The sequence below is a fragment of the Peromyscus leucopus genome, chromosome 5 (assembly GCF_004664715.2).
Source record: "Peromyscus leucopus breed LL Stock chromosome 5, UCI_PerLeu_2.1, whole genome shotgun sequence".
Classification (NCBI taxonomy): Eukaryota; Metazoa; Chordata; class Mammalia; order Rodentia; family Cricetidae; genus Peromyscus; species Peromyscus leucopus.
This window is the reverse complement of record NC_051067.1, coordinates 120,170,583-120,189,380: the sequence shown is the minus strand read 5'-3', so window position 1 is coordinate 120,189,380 and position 18,798 is coordinate 120,170,583. Positions and strand designations below refer to the sequence as shown.

General features: G+C 46.9%; 1 protein-coding gene across 1 annotated transcript in view; it reads right to left on the bottom strand.

Annotated features, from left to right (window-relative positions):
* Positions 1-12,048: 12,048 nt before the first annotated feature.
* Positions 12,049-18,798, bottom strand: part of Plcg2 (phospholipase C gamma 2) — a 143,113-nt gene continuing 136,363 nt past the window's right edge. Inside the window, exons 32-33 of the mRNA XM_037206294.1 lie at positions 13,090-13,274; positions 12,049-12,444 (exon numbers count right to left, since the gene is read on the bottom strand). Of these exons, the coding sequence (XP_037062189.1) occupies positions 12,402-12,444; positions 13,090-13,274 (228 nt within the window). The 3' untranslated portion in view covers positions 12,049-12,401. The remainder of the gene's footprint in view (positions 12,445-13,089; positions 13,275-18,798) is intronic.

The window sequence follows — 18,798 nt, the reverse complement described above, 5'->3', positions numbered from 1 at the left end:
TTCTTCTTGTGATGTGAAGTGTGGTGTCCATTCTTTGTGTCATGTTGAGTGTATTTCCAGCTGAGTCCTGTTGGGTAACCTTCCCATGGCCTCTTTAACTGGGTTTGGTGGGTTTGAGCACAGAGCATATCACATCCACAAGAAGACCCACTGTCTGTAGATCTTACAATAACTCGAACAGGTGTGGTAAGACAACAGGGCATAAGGTTTGTGTCCTATAGTGGAAGTGGGAGTCTCTACCAGCTGGTGGGACTGCCTCAGACATTGCGGCTGTGGGCTGTGTACTTGGAAGTGATTTTGAGGCTGGCTTCCATGGTCATGGTGATAGCCGGAAGCCCTTGTCCTCTAGTTGGATATCGGTCCTTATCCGGAAGCCCCATGGAGAATGGAAGCACAGCTCCTCTCCCTGCAGGACTCATACCCAGTCTTGTCAGCAGTGCACACTTTGACAAGCAGTATGTGGGGTTGGGGATTTAGCTCAGTGGTAGAGCACTTGCTAGAGGCCCTGGGTTCGGTCCTCAGCTCCGTGGGGTCAGGGGGGCAGAGAGAGACAAGCAGTATGTGCACCTGTGAAGGTGATCCGACAGGCAGTGTTGGGAAACTTGCATTATTCCTCTCTGCTGCTCCTTGAGGGTGACCGTCCAGGAGTGGGACCTCAAAGCTCTCCTCAGTGTGCCTGCCTGGGGACCTGTCAATAACAGTGAGTTTTTGTGCCTTATTCTTTGATTGATTGGTTGATTGGTTTTGAAACTAGGCTAGCCTCAAACTGGCTTATGTAGCTCAGGGTGATCTTGAACTCCAAATCCTCCTGCCTCCACCTCCCAAGTGCTGGATCACAGGAGTGTATCACCACACCCTGCCCTCTATTCTTTTCTTCTTCTCCTTTTTTTTATTTTTTATTTTTGAGATTATAATAGAATTACATTTTCCCTTCCCTTTCCTTCCTCCAAACCCCATCACATGCCCCTCTCCACCCTCCTTCAAATTCTTGGCCTCACTCCTTCTCTTAGTGTGTGTGTGTATATGTGTTCCTAAATATGACCTGCTCAGTCTATATAATGTTTACCTGTATGTTTTGGGGGCTGGCACTGGACAACCAATTGGTGTGCTCTTCTCTGGGGGAAGACCACCTCTCTCCCTCCTGATTTTCCTCAGTTGCCTATAGTTCTTTATGTAGGGTTGAGGCCTTATGGGCTTTTTCCTGTCCACTTTAGTATGCCCGTTGGCATTGTCCTTGTTCAGCCTGTGTTTGGGGGTCATGTTGGTGAGACTTTATGAGTGCAGTCTCTAATATTACTAGGAGACACAATCTTACAGCAAACTCCCTGATCCTCTGGCTCTTAGAGTCTTTCTCTGCCCCACCCCACCCCACACACGCCCAAATGTTTTCCTGAACCTTAGGTGTGGGAGTGTTTTAAAGATGTATACATTGTGCCTGGGCTCCACAACTCTGCATTTGATTCGTTGTGGTTTTCTGTAGTGTGTACAGCTGGGCCGGGGTTAGCTAGGTACAGTCAAGCTAGGTACAGTGGGTCCCTGGATGCCCCTGGGAAAAGAAAAGGAGACTAAGGAACTCAAAATTCTGTCCTAGGAGAGGACATGGGAATCACATGGTCTGTTTCCTGGTGTCCTCAATCCTGGCATGCTCACCAGGACATACAGCTTTCCATGCCTGGTCTCAGAAGGCTGATTCTGGATGACAGCACCCTCATTCCTCCATGTCCCAGAATGCACCTGTCAGGTGTTTATCTCAGAGTCACCCCAAGACTGCCTGGTGAGACACACATGCTGAGGCAATACTGTAGAATATCCATGAGTCTTAGCCTGAGAAGATGTGGGCTACTGTGGCCCAGGAGCAATCCAAGCTCAGTTGATAGCACCCACCTCCAGATAGCCCCTGGCTGTAGCACCTCAAGAGGTCATGGGAGGTACAGACAGACACCCTGGTCGTTTACCTGTTTAGCGTGTGTGTCTTTAAGACACTGGCTTCACCAGGACATCTTTCTGACACTCTCTCCCTCTTTGATCCCATTGCTGGAGTTTTAGGGCAAAAGTCCAAGCTCCAAGAGTCCTGTGGACCGGGCTCAGCCAGCTGTCCCAGCGTGTCAATAGAAGAGCAGGAGGAGTAGACTTGACCAATGCGGCTATGAGAACAGGGTCCAGCGACCCCCAAGTCCATCTTCAGGGAACTGACCTGAACTTTAGGTTTAAATAGTAGACAAACTGGGGCAGGGTGCAAGAGCTATGCATAAGCAAGCATGGCTGGTTGAGGGGAGACCTGACTTGCTCTGTGCCCCTGTTCTGCTTCTGCAAGGTCATTGAAGGAGTTATGACTGTCCTCACTTCAGCGGAGTAATTTGGCTAACACACGGTGCCAGCCCCGCGCCAGGGCACAGCTTCCCCATCGCAGACAATTGCCTTTGGAGGGTGGCCTGTCCTGTGAGGCTCTGCTGTCCCTGTAATCCAGGGTGACTGCTGTCTCAAGACTGGAGAGCTTTGGTGCCTTTGAGGTCTGGAGTGGGATGACCCAGACCTCACAGGAGCCTCCCTAACTATTTATTGCCTTGGTACCTTTGGCCTGGAAGAGAGATAAGATGAGCTAGCTCCTACTAGTTGTCATGAAGACGCCACCATCAGCCCAAGTGATTCGCCTGTCTATACACAGAGTTAATCAGGTGATTGGCCCCAAACAATGGTGGGATACGAAATGAAGGCAGAGGTGCCAGGCTTTCAGCATTATGTGAGTTACATTGCCAGTCCAAGTGAGGAATGGATGCTTTTAGCAATAATAGCTTCAGGGCCTGGAGAGATAGCTCAGTGGTTAAGAGCACTGGCTACTCTTCCAGAGGACCCAGGTTTAATTCCCAGCACCCACATGGCAGCTCCCAGCTGTCTGTAACTGTAGTTCTCGGAGTCTGGTGCCCTCTTCAGGCCTCTACAGGTGCTGAGTGCATATGGCGTTCATACAGACATGCACACAAAACACTCATATACCCATAAGAATTAAAATTTAACAATTATAAACCAGCTTTGAGGGGGGAACATATCTTGTACATCTATAGTAGAATGCACTAAAAAACCCTAAATTCTGGATGCAATAGTACTCAACCAACACTGAAATATCAGTGTAGAATTCCCTAGCTAAAGAAAATGTTAGGTTTGTCTGTCAATAATTCTCTGATGTAGCCAGTAACTACACAGACTGGCTGGGAGGAGAGTGGGCCCTCTGATGTGCGGTAGTCTAAAAGGATGCAGTAGGCCACAGTTCATCAAACACAGATAAATACGAGCAAAGACACAAGGTGAAACCCAGCTGCCCAATTCCTGGCAGTATCTACAACAAACTGCTAACAGCAGCCATATATCAGACTGTAACCATTTGGGGAAATCCCTCCCACAAGCAGCCATTCTGCAGAAAAATAAATACTGATACAAATTGTGTCACACAATGATACATTGATAAAACTCCCAGGACCAACCTTGAGGTCACAGCAAAACGGCTCACAGATTCTGTAGTGGGCAGCCAGCAGCCCAGAGAACATTTCTATGTGTTTCAGGCACTTTCAATGAATTCAAGTGGAAGCTGGTGTTTTAGTAACGTAGGTACACCTAAGCCCCAAATCATTTGGCGGTTCTGTTTTTTAATGGTAAATATTTTGCTCATTTTCTCGAAGCTGAATATGTCATTTGAATGCATCTCTAGGTAGCTCTCCCTTCCAATGGCTGTCCCTGGGTTTGTAGACTCAGTGTGACAGCTGCAGGCAATACACTGGACTTCATACCATGCTTATTGCTCTTGTTATTTTGCTTATTTGGGAAACACAGTCCTGCCCAAGGCCAGCTCTAGTAAGGACCAAGGTCATGCTTCTTAGAAGTCCTGTTCCCAGAAGGCCTCCTCAGGCTCCAGGGTGGTGCTTTGTGACCTAATATATGATCTACTTAAAAGAAATGTGCATTCTGCAGCTGCTGGGCAGAATGTTCTATCAATGTGTGTTGAGTGCATTTGGTCTACAGTATAATTTAACCCTGATGCTTCTCTGTTGTTCTTTTGGAGGGGTTCTGCATGGTGGGGTGTTGAAATGCCCAGTATGTGAATTATCTGGGCCTGAAGTAATGGCTCAGCTGTTGAGAGCACATAATCCTTCCTCTTGCAGAGGATTGGAGTTCAGTCTACAGCACCCACACTGGGCAACTCACAAACACCTGTGACTCCAGCTCCAGGGATCCAACGCCCTCTTCTGGCCTCTGAGGGGCACTGCACACACACACACACACACACACACACACACACACTTCAAAATCATATCCTTTTAACATTGCGTTATCTGTAGTCTTGTAATGACATCCTGATGATTTGATCTCTTGACCATGACACAGTGACCATCTTTCCTTGTCTCACTGTTTCTGTCTGAAAGCCTGTTCTGTCAGATAAGAGCACAGCTACGCAAGCTTGGTTTTGAATCCCATTCCCTGTCCTCGATTGCAAAGGGAGTTTCTTGTCAATAGCATAGGGTCTTAACCCATTCAGCCAGTCTGCATCTTTTAAATGAGCAACTGGGACCATTTACCTTCAAGTCATTGGTAAAAAGTGTGTACCGGTTCCTGTGATTTTTTTTTTAAAGATATTCTTTGACTTTTTTTCTTTTGTTTTGTTTCCATTTTTCTCTTTATGGCTTGACGGTTAAGTATACTGATGATGTTTGATTATTTCCTGTTTTCACCTGTATATCTACTCCAGTGAGATTAGCGTCTTTACTGGCTCTCATGATAGTGTTTCTCTTTCTTCCCCCTCGGCATGGAGGAATCCCTCAGGCACAGTTTTAAATGTACGTCTAGTGTCTGGAGTCAGTTCATGCTTACCTTGGAAAGTCTTCACTCCTCCATCAGTTCTGAAAAGCATCTTTCTGAAGGTTGGTCTTCAACTCCCTCAGTATCTGCCTTCCTTAAACAGACTTTATTTCCTCTTCAGTTCTTAGGATAAACTTCCTGATTATGTTCACCTTGATTGGCAATTGTTTCTGTTTTATTTTTTTTCCTCAGAATATGAAAACAGCATCCCGGGTCTTCTTGCCTCTAGGGTTCCTGCTGAGAAATCTGCTGCTAGTCTAACGGGGGTGCCCTTAAATGGGACTCAGCCACATTACTCCTGAGGGATCTTAAGTTCTGCCCTGAACTTTTGGCGATGGTCTGTCAGCTGAGCATGTTTTCCAGTCCCTCTGTTGGGATTCTATAGCCATCCTGTAGGTGCTCATGTCTTTCCGAGAGTTAGCAGATTTTCTGCTATTATTTCATTGAGTGGGGCTTTAATTAACTGATGCTTTCATACATGTGTATCCTGCATCTGGTCAATAAGTTTTCTTTGCTCTTAAAGTTAGCATTTTTCCCTTTGAATATGCCCATCATACAAACATTTGATCTTTTAATGGTGTTCTTAATACCTTAGGAATTCTCTTTCTTTTTTTATTAATGTCTGAACGTAGTGGTTTGAAAGATGTCTTCAAGCTCCAATCTGCTTTCTTGTGACCCCTACCCCATAGTTCTAGCACCCAGACAAAATCATGTGTGACTGCCCACACCCCAGTCATGAGGGCAGACCTGTCACTCACAGTTCTTGAGGACAGCATCCTTCATGTCCCCCATGCTGTAGCATTGAGAATGTCTGTCAATGTCCCTCTACTGAGTCACCTCTGGTTTCCAAGGCGGCCATCCACTGAACCAGTGCAGCAGAATGTCTGTGGGGCCCTAGAAATGGGGATTTTTAGGAGTCCCTGACCCCTTAAGAAGTTAAAATTCGACCAGGTGGCAATGGCACACACCTTTAATCCAAGCACTCGGGTGGCAGAGCCAGGCGGATCTCCGTGAGTTCGAGGCCAACCTTGTCTACAGAGGGAAATCCAGGACAGGCACCAAAACTATTCAGAGAAACTCTGTCTCAAAAAAACAAAACAACAAAAAGCAATTAAAAAAAAGAAGAAGTTAAAATTCATACAACAGCTCCTTGCCTAAGATGACTCCTGGCTTTATGACCATGCAGGCTCATAACAAGCCAAGCAGAGTCCTTTTCCAAATCCAAGCTACTATGCAGATTTCAAACCCTTTTAGACTACAAGTCTTCAGTGGCTATGAGACCTTTCAGGGCCTGGGACAGGCAGCATCTGCACTCATACTTCACTGAACTCTTCTTTCATCCTGACTCATACAGAAGGGAATCCTCCCCAGCTGTGGAGCATCCCAGCTGGACAGCAGGTGATAGCCTCTGCCTTGCTGTACTGTTGCCCCAGGTCTCTGGATTTCACAAGGCTTGCATCTTTATACTGGTGATTTCTTCCCATGGCCTCTCCACATTGCCCTGGCCGACCTCATCTACGTGTAGTATAAGGTCAGACGTCAAGTCCAGGAGAGACACTAAGATAAATGTGTTCAGTAGACGCAAAACAGGCCAGACCAGTTGTCCCTGGTTTCATTTCTGTTGCTGTGATAGGACATCCTGACCAAAAGCAACACAGGGAAGAAAGGATTTATTTGGTTTACACTTCAAGGTTACAGTCCATTATCGTGGGAAAAGTCAAGGCAGGAACTTAAAGCATCGCCTCCATGGTCAAGAGCAGAGAATAAACACATGGCTCCTTTTACTAGGGTCTCACTAATTAGGGAATGGTACCTCCCACAGTGGGCATCAATCCATTCAAAACCACACCCCCTGCCCCCGCATATATGCCCGTGGGTCAACCTGATCTGGACAGTTCCATCACCTGAGGTTCTCCCAGGTGATTCTAGGTTGTGGGACATTGACAGTTAAAACTACCACATCAGTGGTCACACAGCAATGGGCAACTGAGTGTCCACAGGACCCAATTTATGTATCTGTGAACAAGAATTCTTTAAACTGTGGAAATGATGGAAAGCACGGAGATCCTACAGATTCGGGTGCCCTAGACTGTTTTGTGGCACGTCTATATGTTGTTCTACTTTGAACCAGGAGCAACTTTTTTATCAGACCCTTGTGAATGGGTTGGTGGAATTTTGGACATCAGTTCCCATGTGTAAGTTTGAACTGTGTCCTTTCAGTAAAGTGATCATGTCAGAGGTTCTCTTTGCTTGTTTCTGTGCCTTGTTCATGTTCCACAAAGAGGTTTGTCATGGGCTGTTCTGAAGTCTTTGGGCTGGAGTGACCGGTTTGATCATTCATGGTTAAACAACACAGTTTCCTGTGTGCCAGGGATGGTGATAACAGCTGGTAAGAAAATGCCATGACCAACACCTCTAGCATATCTCCCACTTTTCTGAGAAACACAGAAGTTGAAAACAACCTTATTCTCTCTTTCTAGTTCTAAGCCTTCCAAAGGCCAACAAGTTGAAGAGCGAGTAGTGTGTTGATTTATAACTGTGGGTTTCTAAAGAGTGAGTCTTGCTGAAAGAGACTTGTCACCTGGAGAAAAATGTAAAAATAAAATAGAGAAACTTTTTTAAAGGGGTTTAGGGGTGGGGAGTGTGACTTCACCCTTCTCATGGATGAACTGTTTCTTCATTTCCTTTAGGAGCATAAAAAGCGAAGAATGGCAGGCTTAGAAAAACGTTCTGGCAGACGCTGTATTTACCAGATTTTTTTTTTATTCTTTCTAATGTAATGCAACCATTTAATGTAACATTAACAACAGCCAATATCAATATGGCTTGTTCATGTAATTCTCCATGTATGCACAAGCACGTATCATTCATATACAATTAAGCTTTAATAATGAGATATCAGTTTGCATGGGCAGCGCTGTAAATCTTGGTGAAAAGAAGGAATGTGAGCCGGGCGGTGGCGGCGCACGCCTTTAATCCCAGCACTTGGGAGGCAGAGGCAGGCGGATCTCTGTGAGTTCGAGGCCAGCCTGGGCTACCAAGTGAGCTCCAGGAAAGGCGCAAAGCTACATAGAGAAACCCTGTCTCAAAAAACCAAAAAAAAAAAAAAAAAAAAAAAAAAAAAAGAAGGAATGTGGGTGCTTCTGAGATGGGATGTCCCTCTTGAAGGGGGTGTTTTCAAAAGTAAAAGCCCAAGACAAGGGCTGGAGAGATGTCAGTGGTTAAAAGCACTCCCTGCTCCTGCAGAGGACCTGAGTTTGCTTCCCACATCTGGAGGCTCACAACTGCCTGTACTCCAGCTCTAGGGGTTCTGATGCCCTCTTCTGGCCTCCTCAGACACTGCACTCAATATACAAACCTGCACTGGAGGCACAAATCCACCTAATTTAAAAAACCCTTTAAAATGTTTAAATAAAACCCAAGTCAAATCAAGGAGCGACTTCTAGACGCCAACTTTGTCATCCGAAAGCTCCCTAAAACACTAACTGCTATGGCTAGAACAGAGCTTGGGAGTGACCTCCAAGAAGTTCAGTACCACCCCCATTCAGGGCAATCCACGTTTCTGTTACAGGGGTAAGGACTGGGGCTCCTGGTAGCCATTCTAGCCGCTTAATGTAATTCAGAATGTAACTTCTAGTGGCCCAAGGTCCGCAATCTTAAAATGGCATCACTCAGCTACCTCTGACATGCACTTTACAAACCTGTGTGTGCTCCATGAAATTTCTAAATCTGTACCTAAAACATCGTATCTTCAAATAAAAGCAACGTTCCTTTTCAGATATCATCGGGGGCTATGATTGACAGACAATACCCACCCCCCGGCTTCCAAATCAACACACACGAGGCAACTCTGAACAGGAAATTTTCCTATTTTCCCTGTTGCTCCTGGAATTTTTATTTTCATCCCGTTTCCCCCTCAAATCTAGAGTCCAATTACTTTGGGCTTGCATGCCACTTAACTGCAGCTATTAAATAAAATTTACATATTATCCACTAATCATGAGGCTCTAAGGCTTTAAAAAAAATTTTAATTGAGCTCAATCAATAAAAATGCAAGATACAAGTCATAATGCGTAAATCATTGAACATAGTAAAAAGAGTCCTTGGAAGCATGAAATGATGGTACTTCCTCCCAGTGATCCCATCTAGCTTTGGGTCAACGTTGCTGTTTTGGGAAGGAGCCAAGGCTCGGCCTCCATTCTAGCTCCCTTTTAGACTTCTCATGAGGAGAGGTGCTGGTGAGCCCTGCTCACACAGGCCGGGAGACAGAGCGGGATAACAGCCGAGCTCTCCTTCAGGGGCACATGTTAAAATGTCTGTGTGACTCATTTGTGTAATTCTCTATGTTAAAAGATGAAAATCTACTGGATGTTCAGTCCATTCACAATAGCCAAGAACCAGGAACCTCCGTTTTGGAGTTTGTGTGTAAATGGGCTTGGGCTCTGTTGTTTGGTATTTCATGACCTTTTGGAAGATAAGAACAAACCCACTACTTAGACAGATGAGTCTCAGGAAAGAAAGGATACAACAGGAAAGTAAGAATATGCAAGGTGATGCCTGAAAAGTTCTAGAATGTTCTGGAATTATAGACTCAGTGGCTTTAAGCCCCCTGGCCATGGTAACTTGAGTTTGGGCTGTAACCTGGTCAGGAAGCACATAATTGACTAGATTGTGATGTACAGCTTTGTTAAAAGGAGCAGCAGAGGTGGGAGGTGTGGCTGGAGAGAGGGGCTCACAAGTCAGGATCACTTGCTGGTCTTGCAGAGGACCTGGGTTTGGTTTCTTGTATCAACATTGTGTGGTTCACAACCACCTCTAACTCCAGCTCCAAGGAATCCAACACCCTCTTCTGGCCTATGTGGGTACTGCACTCATGTGCACATACTAACCCATAGACACATACATGCACACAACTAAAAATAAAATAAACCTTTTAAAAGGAAAAAAATTTTTTTTTAAATTACCCTCAAACACTTTCTACAGCAGACTGGACCCATGCACCATGGTAGGCAGAAGGATCCTGGGGTTACCTGGGGAAATGCAAGGCTCTGCCCCCTGTTTAATTATTGAACACCCAAGCCTCACAGCATATAAATGTTGTCTCCTGAAGTCTCCCACACCAGTGACCTTGCCACCCCAGCTTGGTATTTTCTCAAGTCATAACCAATGTCCCCAAGCATACACCAAGGATGGTGAGCACACCAGTGTCACGGGACACTACACAATGGTGTCACCAGCTCTTCTGCTGTCACTCAAGACGTCTGTGGTCTGCTGTCTAGACAGTTAGGACACATGGCATCAGGACAGACTCATCTGACCCTTCCCTAGGAAAACCTACTTGGACTCTGACACCAACCACCAAAAACCGAATCAGTGCATGACCCAATCAAGCTCAAGTTGGGAGAACCCCACCAAGTGGCCTCTAGCGATGGACCAGGGGGAGGATGTTCTTCTCGGATCACTGGTGTAGTCAGGTTACCAGATACTGGTACAGCTGTTCCTGCTTGCCCCTGCCCTGCAGTGCGTGACTCTGTATGGACTTCAGGCCCCTACTGTGGAAGAGATGCTTCTTCCGGCCTTCCACTGACCATCTCTCGCTTTCCTTGATACAGTAACAAAAATAGCCATTTTAAGCAAACGAAGACTGCAGCCTTAGCAATTAGATTTGAAAACAGAGTAAGGTGGCAAGGTGGGCAGAGGGAGGGGTGGCAGCAGTCCAAGCTCTGCTGTGGAGAGGTGACAATGTGACAGAAAGGGGCCAGGGTGTGACTATTGGGAGAATTAAGTTCAAGCCTCGACCTGGCCCCAGCCGGTGGGAAACTGCTACGGAGCCTGGCGTGTCCTTCCCCGCAGCCTTCATCCAACTTTTCACCAAACTTGCTTTCTACTCAGCTGTAATGAGGACTCTTTTCCTTCCTTGTCAATTATCAGATGAAATACAAAGCCAGGATCAGAGGAGTCACAAGAGAACACTCCTCCTCAGGCTGCCATTAGCTCGGTCCTGGCTTTGGGGAAGGTCTTTTGCTTCGGGAACTCATGGCTGGATGTGGCCCCTGAACCCAGTAACAACTGCTTTCCCCCAAGATCTTCTGACCTTGGCTTGGAGGTCCGTATATGAAGGAGCCTTGCTCAGGAAATTTTTGGAAGATTAACAGACGGGGTCCTTCGGTCAGAGAGAGCTAGCTTTTCATCTTTTCTCCAGCAGCACACAGGGGGTAAGCCTGGCATTCTGAGTATCACCCAGGGGAGGAGAGACCCCAGAGGGTCTCTGACCCCAGGTTCCATTCTGCCATGAAGCGGCTTACTGTTGGCTCCCTCCTCCACCCACTCCCGGCTCCCAGCTGGTCACAGCTACACCTGTTTTACCAAGTCAATTCTGCACTCGATGAAAAGCTGTTTACTGTCTGCCTCGCTCCTTCTCCTTTGAGAGCTTTATAAAGCTGGAGATTTATCTCAGGGATAGCACAAGGGCCTGAGTTCAGCCCCAGCAACACACACACACACACACACACACACACACACACACGCACGCACGCACGCACGCACGCACGCACGCACGCACGCACGCGCGCGCACACGCCCTTGTTAACTCCTTAAAGTACTGAAATGATGTCACCCAGCTGACCATATACTGGGTGTGCCTGCCTCTCTGGAGTGAATGCAGGTTTCCTGTAACATCTTGACATCACAACCATCAACCCTTCACTTGATGTACCAGCAAGTTGGATAACCCAGAGAAAGTTTCCTATAACCCAACCTGTCAGCTTCCTCTTTTTAACTAGCAATGATGCTGTTGGCTATGGCCCGAGGACCTTTGAAGCAGCCTCCCACCAGACTCAGAGAGACAGGTGCAACAAGGACATGCAAGAAGCTGGCACCCCAATACCACTAGCCATGAGACAGAAACTGGCCTAAGAGCAGATTCCAAGCAGATCTGTCTAGCCAGCTGCCATGCTGGTAGTAGTTAATACACGTTGAGCTGAGACCCTGACCAGGCACCCTTGGGGTCCTGTGGAATCCAATGGCCTTAATTATAGGATCATTTGCCTCTTAGCTAAAACTCTTTTGCAAATCTAATGAATTAGGTGCCCATGTCTCAGCTCCTCCTATATGGAAGTCAATTACCTGGGTCTTCGGCAGAATCGTGTTCACCACAGAGGAATTCCTGTTCGCTGTACAGAGCAGGTAGAGAGAGCTTAATAGCTTGAAACTGTTGTCTTTATTCAATGAGGTTGAGGACAGGGGAGGGCAAACATGAGGAGCAGAGTTTGGGAATCCTCTATCGGGAGTATAAGTTAAGAAAGTTGTCCAAGGTGGAAAAACAGCAGGAAATGTCCCGACTCCTCCTGCCTATAGGGAGGTCTTCAGTAACGTCATCTCTACAGTGGCTCGGAGAGAGGACAGTGGATGTCACAGATGAGTCTCTTCCTAGGGGCTGATTATAAGGCTCTCCCACACCCAGATGCACTGGTGTGCATTCAAGCAAGCACACGCACATTCACACACACACACACACACACACACACACACACACACACACACACACACGGCTTCTAGGAGTAGAACCTGCTGTTGCTGACTCTCTTCTCTCTCAACCTGAAATAAAACAGATTGAATCCCATCAGTGGGTATCATCTACCCTACCTAGCAGGTCACTTGTGGCTGGGGGAAGGAGGCTCTGGGCTCCTAGCACACCCTGGGGAATCTCCACTTCATCCTCGGTAAATAAGGTAACAGCAGCTCTTCCAAGGATCTGATGAGAACAACAGCTTGGGTAGGGAGCTCATGAAGTGTTCTTTGAAGACGAGTTCATTTGATGCTTGGTCTCAGAGCATGTGTGGGTACCACTGGCTGCCTCTCCCACTCACCCCACGTCTAGGGCACAACCAGAAGCCTCCCCTGGGGAGAATTTTGCTCAAATCTGAACCACCTGACCACTCAATAAGGATAACTTAAAAGCTAGTCACTGCAACTTCATAGTAGAGTGCTTGCCTAGCCTTGTATAAGGCTCCAGGTTTCCCCAGCACAGCCAAAGCAAACAACTGGTGCTCACCACTTACTCTCAGTATTAGACTGAAATATCCATGGAGAAAACAGTTCTACATAAGGGAAGCAGCCGGTGTTTAAGATATTATAAAAGGATACCCCAGGTGCTGAGGTCACGGCTGGAAGTTCCAGGACTGCACACACAGGGTCGAGGAGGGGGCGGGGGTGATGACCATGACACCCGATGACACCTACCTCCGGTTGCACTTCTCCTGGTACAGCTGCAGCTGGTTCTCATTAACGTTGAACTCCTTCACCAGGGCATCGCGGTTGGCTCCGCGCAGGTTCTGGTGTGTGTCGTACAGGAAGAGCTGGTTGTTGAGCTCCTCCTGCCGCCTCCTCAGTTGGCGACAGGAGGAGTAGAGTTCCTCTTCACACTCCTGCGGGAGGGAAGAGAACAGCCCTGTGAGGATATCTTCCAAGCCAGCATGGGAAACAATCTAGGGTCTCACATGTGTGCCCATAGGAGCAGAGCACAGAGGTTTTGCAACCAACCGGGACTGCTTCTAGAGTCCAGGGCCTAATTTAACCAAAGGTGACTGTTGCTATATGACAGGACTTCCTTCCGAAACTGGAGTCTTCCTGTCGGCCCCAGCCTCTGCTTCACCATCGTCTCCTCCAGCAGCAGAAGCTAGCAGCTGCTAAGGCCCTTCCTTGGTTTTCTGAAAGTCACTTTACTAGGAAACCCTGAAACACAAGGGCCTCTCTGAGCTGAGCCTGCTTGTCACTTGGTCAGGTCGCCTTCTGGCTTTTGACCTAACTTGACAGTTGTCTATGCAGGTGAAGGTCAGGACAGAGGCGGCAGGGAGCAGACAATTTAACATTGTGCAAGGCACTTAAAAGACAAAGGAGGGCTGGAGAGAAGCTCCCTCAATAAAGTGCTTAGGTTGTGAGCATGAAGATGAGCCCCAGAACCCATGTAAAAACCCTGAGCTGAGTGGGGCAAACTTATTACCAGCTCTGGGGAGGCAGAGACAGGGCTCATGGCCAGCCAGCCTAGCCTAATTAGTGAGCTCCGTGGCAATGAGAGACTGTCTCAAAACCAGGGTGGAAGCTGAAAGGAAGGGCCAGTCTGTAACTGGAGAGTTTTTTCTCCAGGTCCCACCAAGCCCCAGCAGTCCAACAGGCCACTTACAAAATAAACACACAGATGCTTATATTATTTAAACTGTTTGGCCTAATGGCTCAGGCTTCTAGCTATCTAGTTCTTACATCTTAAATCAATCCATTTCTATAAATCTATACATTGCCACGTGGCTCATGGCTTACAGGCATCTTCACATGCTGCTTGTCATGGCGGCGGCTGGCAGTGATTTCCTCCGCCTTCCTGTTCTCTCAATTCTCCTCTCTGTTAGTCCCGCCTATACTTCCTGCCTGGCTACTGGCCAATCAGTGTTTTATTTATTGACCAATCAGAGCAACACATTTGACATGCAGACCATCCCACAGCACCGGTCATTAAGAATTATTACTGATCTCTCAGGGGCCAGAGTTCAGTTCCAAACACTCATGTCCGGCAATTCGCAGCCACCTCTAACTCAGGCTTCAGGGGACCCAGCACCCTCTCCAAGCCCTCACAGGCACCTGCTCTCACATGCACATAGACACACATTCATAATTCTAGCTGTCTTATGTTGCACTTCTGTTAATAGCTACAAGTGAGGGGTGCTTTTGATCCACAACAGAGCTTCTGTCAAAGTTAGTCTCTCCCGCCAACCCCAACCTGTAGCAGGAATTTTAAAGAATCTTATTAATAAAATCAAACCTGAGGCCAGTTACTGGGGTGAACACTGGAAAATCAGAGAGCCAGAACAAGCCACAGCTACCTCACCTCGCCGGATCCTCAGCTGGTCTTGTTTCCTCAGACTGGAGGCTTCTGACTCCTCATCCAGAATGGGTCTCAGCTGAATTGCTGCTCAAAAGCCTGAATGCTTAACCAGGCCAAATGTTTCTAGTTTCTGGTCCTCACGCCTTATATACCTTTCTGCTTTCTACCACCACTCCCTGGGATTAAAGGCTCGAGTCACCATGCTTGGCTGTATCCTTGAACAGATGGATTTCTTTGGCTGTATCCTTGAACACATGGATTTCTGCCTCTGGAATGCTAGGAATAAAGGCATGTGCTACCACTGCCTATCCTCTATGTTTAATATTGTGGCTGTTCTGTCTCTGACCCCAGATAATTAGGGTGCACAATATTTCGGGGAACACAATACCACCACACCAACTTCTGCTTCACTGACTACACTTCCATTTGCTGACGTCTCACTAATGTACACAGCGTCTTCACCAGAGACGCTCTTCCTTGGTTCATCCACACACAACTCTTCCATCCCAATGTTATCGTATGACTGCAGTGCAGCAGTTCCCAAACTGTGGGTCATGACCCCTTCGGGGGTTGAACAACCCTTTCACAGGGGTCACCTAAGACCATCGAGAAACACAGATATTTTACAGTATGACTCATAACAGTAGCAAAATCACAGTTATGAAGTAGCAATGAAAATAATTTAATGGTTGGGGTCACCACAACAAGAGGAGCTATATTAAAGGGTCGCAGCACTAGGAACGTTGAGGACCACTACTGTAGTGGTTTGTTGAGTGCGAGTCTTCTGGCTCTGCTTCCCACCAAGGCCCATCTATAGTTGCTTCTACCAGCCATCCATGAGAACAAGAATCAACTTGTCATAATCTGCCATTTTGACCTTCCAAGAATTACCAGTGTTCTAAATGGCTTTTAGAAAGGCAAAGCCAGCCAGGCATGGTGGCACACACCTTTAATCCCAGCACTCGGGAGGCAGAGCCAGGTAGATCTCTGTGAGTTTGAGGCCAGCCTGGTCTACAGAGCGAGATCCAGGACAGGCACTAAAGCTACACAGAGAAACCCTGTCTCAAAAAGCCAAAAAAAAAAAAAAAGAAAAGAAAGGAAGGGAGGGAGGGAGGGAGGGAGGGAGGGAGGGAGGGAGGGAGGAAGGAAGGAAGGAAGGAAGGAAGGAAGGAAGGAAGGAAGGAAGGAAGGAAGGAAGGGCCTTTCTAGAAAGTTCTCCATGCAAAGAATACCTACAGCAGCTACAGCTTAGGAAATGCATTTCCTAAATAGTAAGCCTCAAAGTCAAAACCACTCCTTGATATGTGGGCGGCAGAAAACATGTTGCTTTGCAGGCATGAAAACATTAATCTTGTCATCCATCTCCACGAGGCCCTTGGGTGACCAACACACCATCAATGCACAGCAATACTTGGAAAGGGGATTTTCCTTTGGAGGTCTCAATGGCAGGCTTAAATGCTTCAGTAAATCATGTCATAAATGGGTGTGCTGTCACCCAGGCTTCAGAGTGTGGAGTAGATTTAGGATAATCCTCAGGGCCCTAGGATTTTTAGAATGGTAAACTAGGCTTCACATATAGCCGCCAGCTACATTAGCCCCTAGCCAAAGGCAGACTGTCTTTTGAAGCTTGGCATTGACATCTCTCTGTAACTACAGAATCCGCAGTCGCTTCCAAGAGGAGATTATTTCACCTACACCGAGACGGTACCACACAGCCTTCTTCATCCATAGTCAGGGACTCTGGCTGCAACCTCTGCATCAGCACCCTCTGCTCCGTCTCCCGCTGTGATGCCATGGAGCTGGCTTCTTTCCTCAAAGCCTATGAGCCCCCTGCCAACACTGTCACTGTTTTTTGTTTTTTCCTGTAGTTTTCTCACCTCCCTCATCCTTCACAGAACTGCGGAGAGTCAGGGGTTTGGTTAAGTGAATGCTGTGGTTGTCATGATTTTCTCACTAGAACTTTCAATATGGAGCTTTCTCCATATTGAAACAAGGCGTCTCATCTCTGCTTTTTTTCCCCAAGAGCCTTTCCCCTGCACACACAGCTTAACTGATGTGCGAGGCCTAGCTTCTGCCCTGTCTCCGCTCTCGACACGCCTTCCTCACTAAGCTGAGCCATTTCTAGCTTTTGATTTAAAGTGACAGATGTGTGGCTCTTCCTGTCACTGGGATATTTTATTAACTGGTGCTCCTAATTGTGTCTCAGGGGATGAGGAGGCCAGAGGAGAATCAGAGGAGGATTTTGGCCAATCCATAAAGCAGTCAGAACATAACACAGTTATCAGTTCAGCATCTCACCTAGGAGCAGCCTGCAGCACCCCCAAATAGTCACAACAGCAAGATCAAAGATCACAGATCTCCACAGTGGTTCTAATGATCTACCACATGTTGGAAACACTGAAATATATTCGGAAGGAACAGGGACACACAGAGCTATCATGAGCTTTTAGTAAAGGCTGCATGAAGGGCTCCATGCAGGATTGCCTCAATCCTTCACTTTTTGAAATTCCCAACATATACAACGTACGAGAAAGTAAGGTTTGCCTGCATAGTGTGACATATATTTCATTAGTAATTTTCAAGTACTTTTTGCTTCTTATTTAGGATATTCTCTTTTAGGATTTATTTTTATTGTATGTGTATGAATATTTTACCTGCATGTATGCATGTGCGCTATGTGCATGTCTGGTGCCCATGGAAGTCAGGAGAGGAGCTTGGATTCCCTGGAACTGGAGTTTTTGGGCAGTTGGGAGCTGTTCTGTGAGTGCTAGGGACCAAACCCAGGTCCCTTGCAAGTGCAACCAGAGCTCTTAACCGTTGAGCCCTCTCTCCAGCCCTGGGAGCTCTTGTTTTCAAATACCAAGCGTTCTCAACATCTGTCTAACTTGATGGTGTCACAGGCAAACAATGACTAATTACAACTCAGCCATCAGGGGCAAAACCTTTAGGTCACTTATTTTACCTGGGTTTCGTGCTGAGTAGTGTAGTTTCCAATCACAGAGATTTTCTTTATGGCCTATTTGTCTCGTGTCTACTTACTTGATTGCATCACAAAGCCTTACCCAATGTCCTCGCCCCATAAAATGTAACTACACACAGATTTCCCTGGTTTTCCCACCACCGTACTTTACCATCTACAGGATCCATTTATATATCGGGGCTACCCAGGGGTTTCCTTTAGGTAAAATTCTTGTAAACTCAGAGATGTGTTTGTGGGTGTGTGTGTACAGCAAGCAGCCAATGGCCAATGTCAGGTGTCCCTCTCCAACCCTCTCCACCTTAATGATTTACTTTTGAGACAGGATCTCACTATGGACCCTGACTGACTGGGAACTGAGCCTCAAACTCACACAACTCCCTGCCTCTGGCTCTCCTGAGGCTGAGATTAGAGGTGTGCACCACTATGCCTGGCCACCTTTTTTTTTTTAAGACACGGTTTCTCACAAAACCCGGAGCTTAACCAGTCTATCTGGCCAATGAGCTCCAAGGATCTGCCTGTTGTACCACTTTTCCCAGAAGGCATTGGGGTTACAGATGTGTTACATACAGCCTGGCTTTTATGGGGATACTGGGATCCAGACTCTGACGCTTTACCAAAGGACCCATCTCCCCAGACCCACACATGCATGTTACAGGTGGGTGACTAGGCAATGCATTCACACTTCTCGTGAGTCTGCAGGTGGCATGTTCCTGCCCTCCAGTTTTCCATGCTAATGAGAAAAGTTGGATACCAGACTCTGCCTTATACATACTCTAGTGCGTTTGGGCGCCTAGTTCTTTATCCTCAGCATTCAATATACTTTGTTTGGCTCCATCTGCCATTTTCTATTCATCCCATCGAATCAAGTGAACCTAGAGAAACGTCCCCTCTGCTAGCCGCCTGATGAAGGGACCCAGCCTGTCACTTCCTCAGTAGTTTCCATCTCTAGGTGATGTTCTGGATTCTGAGGTATTTCAGCCACTCTGTCTGAAACATAGGTATCTTTCTTTACATTGAAATTTTCCTTATATAAGGGATTAGAGCCCTGTTTTGTTCCTAGTTCCAGAGTCCTTCTCCGGGGCTCCCCTAGACAGCT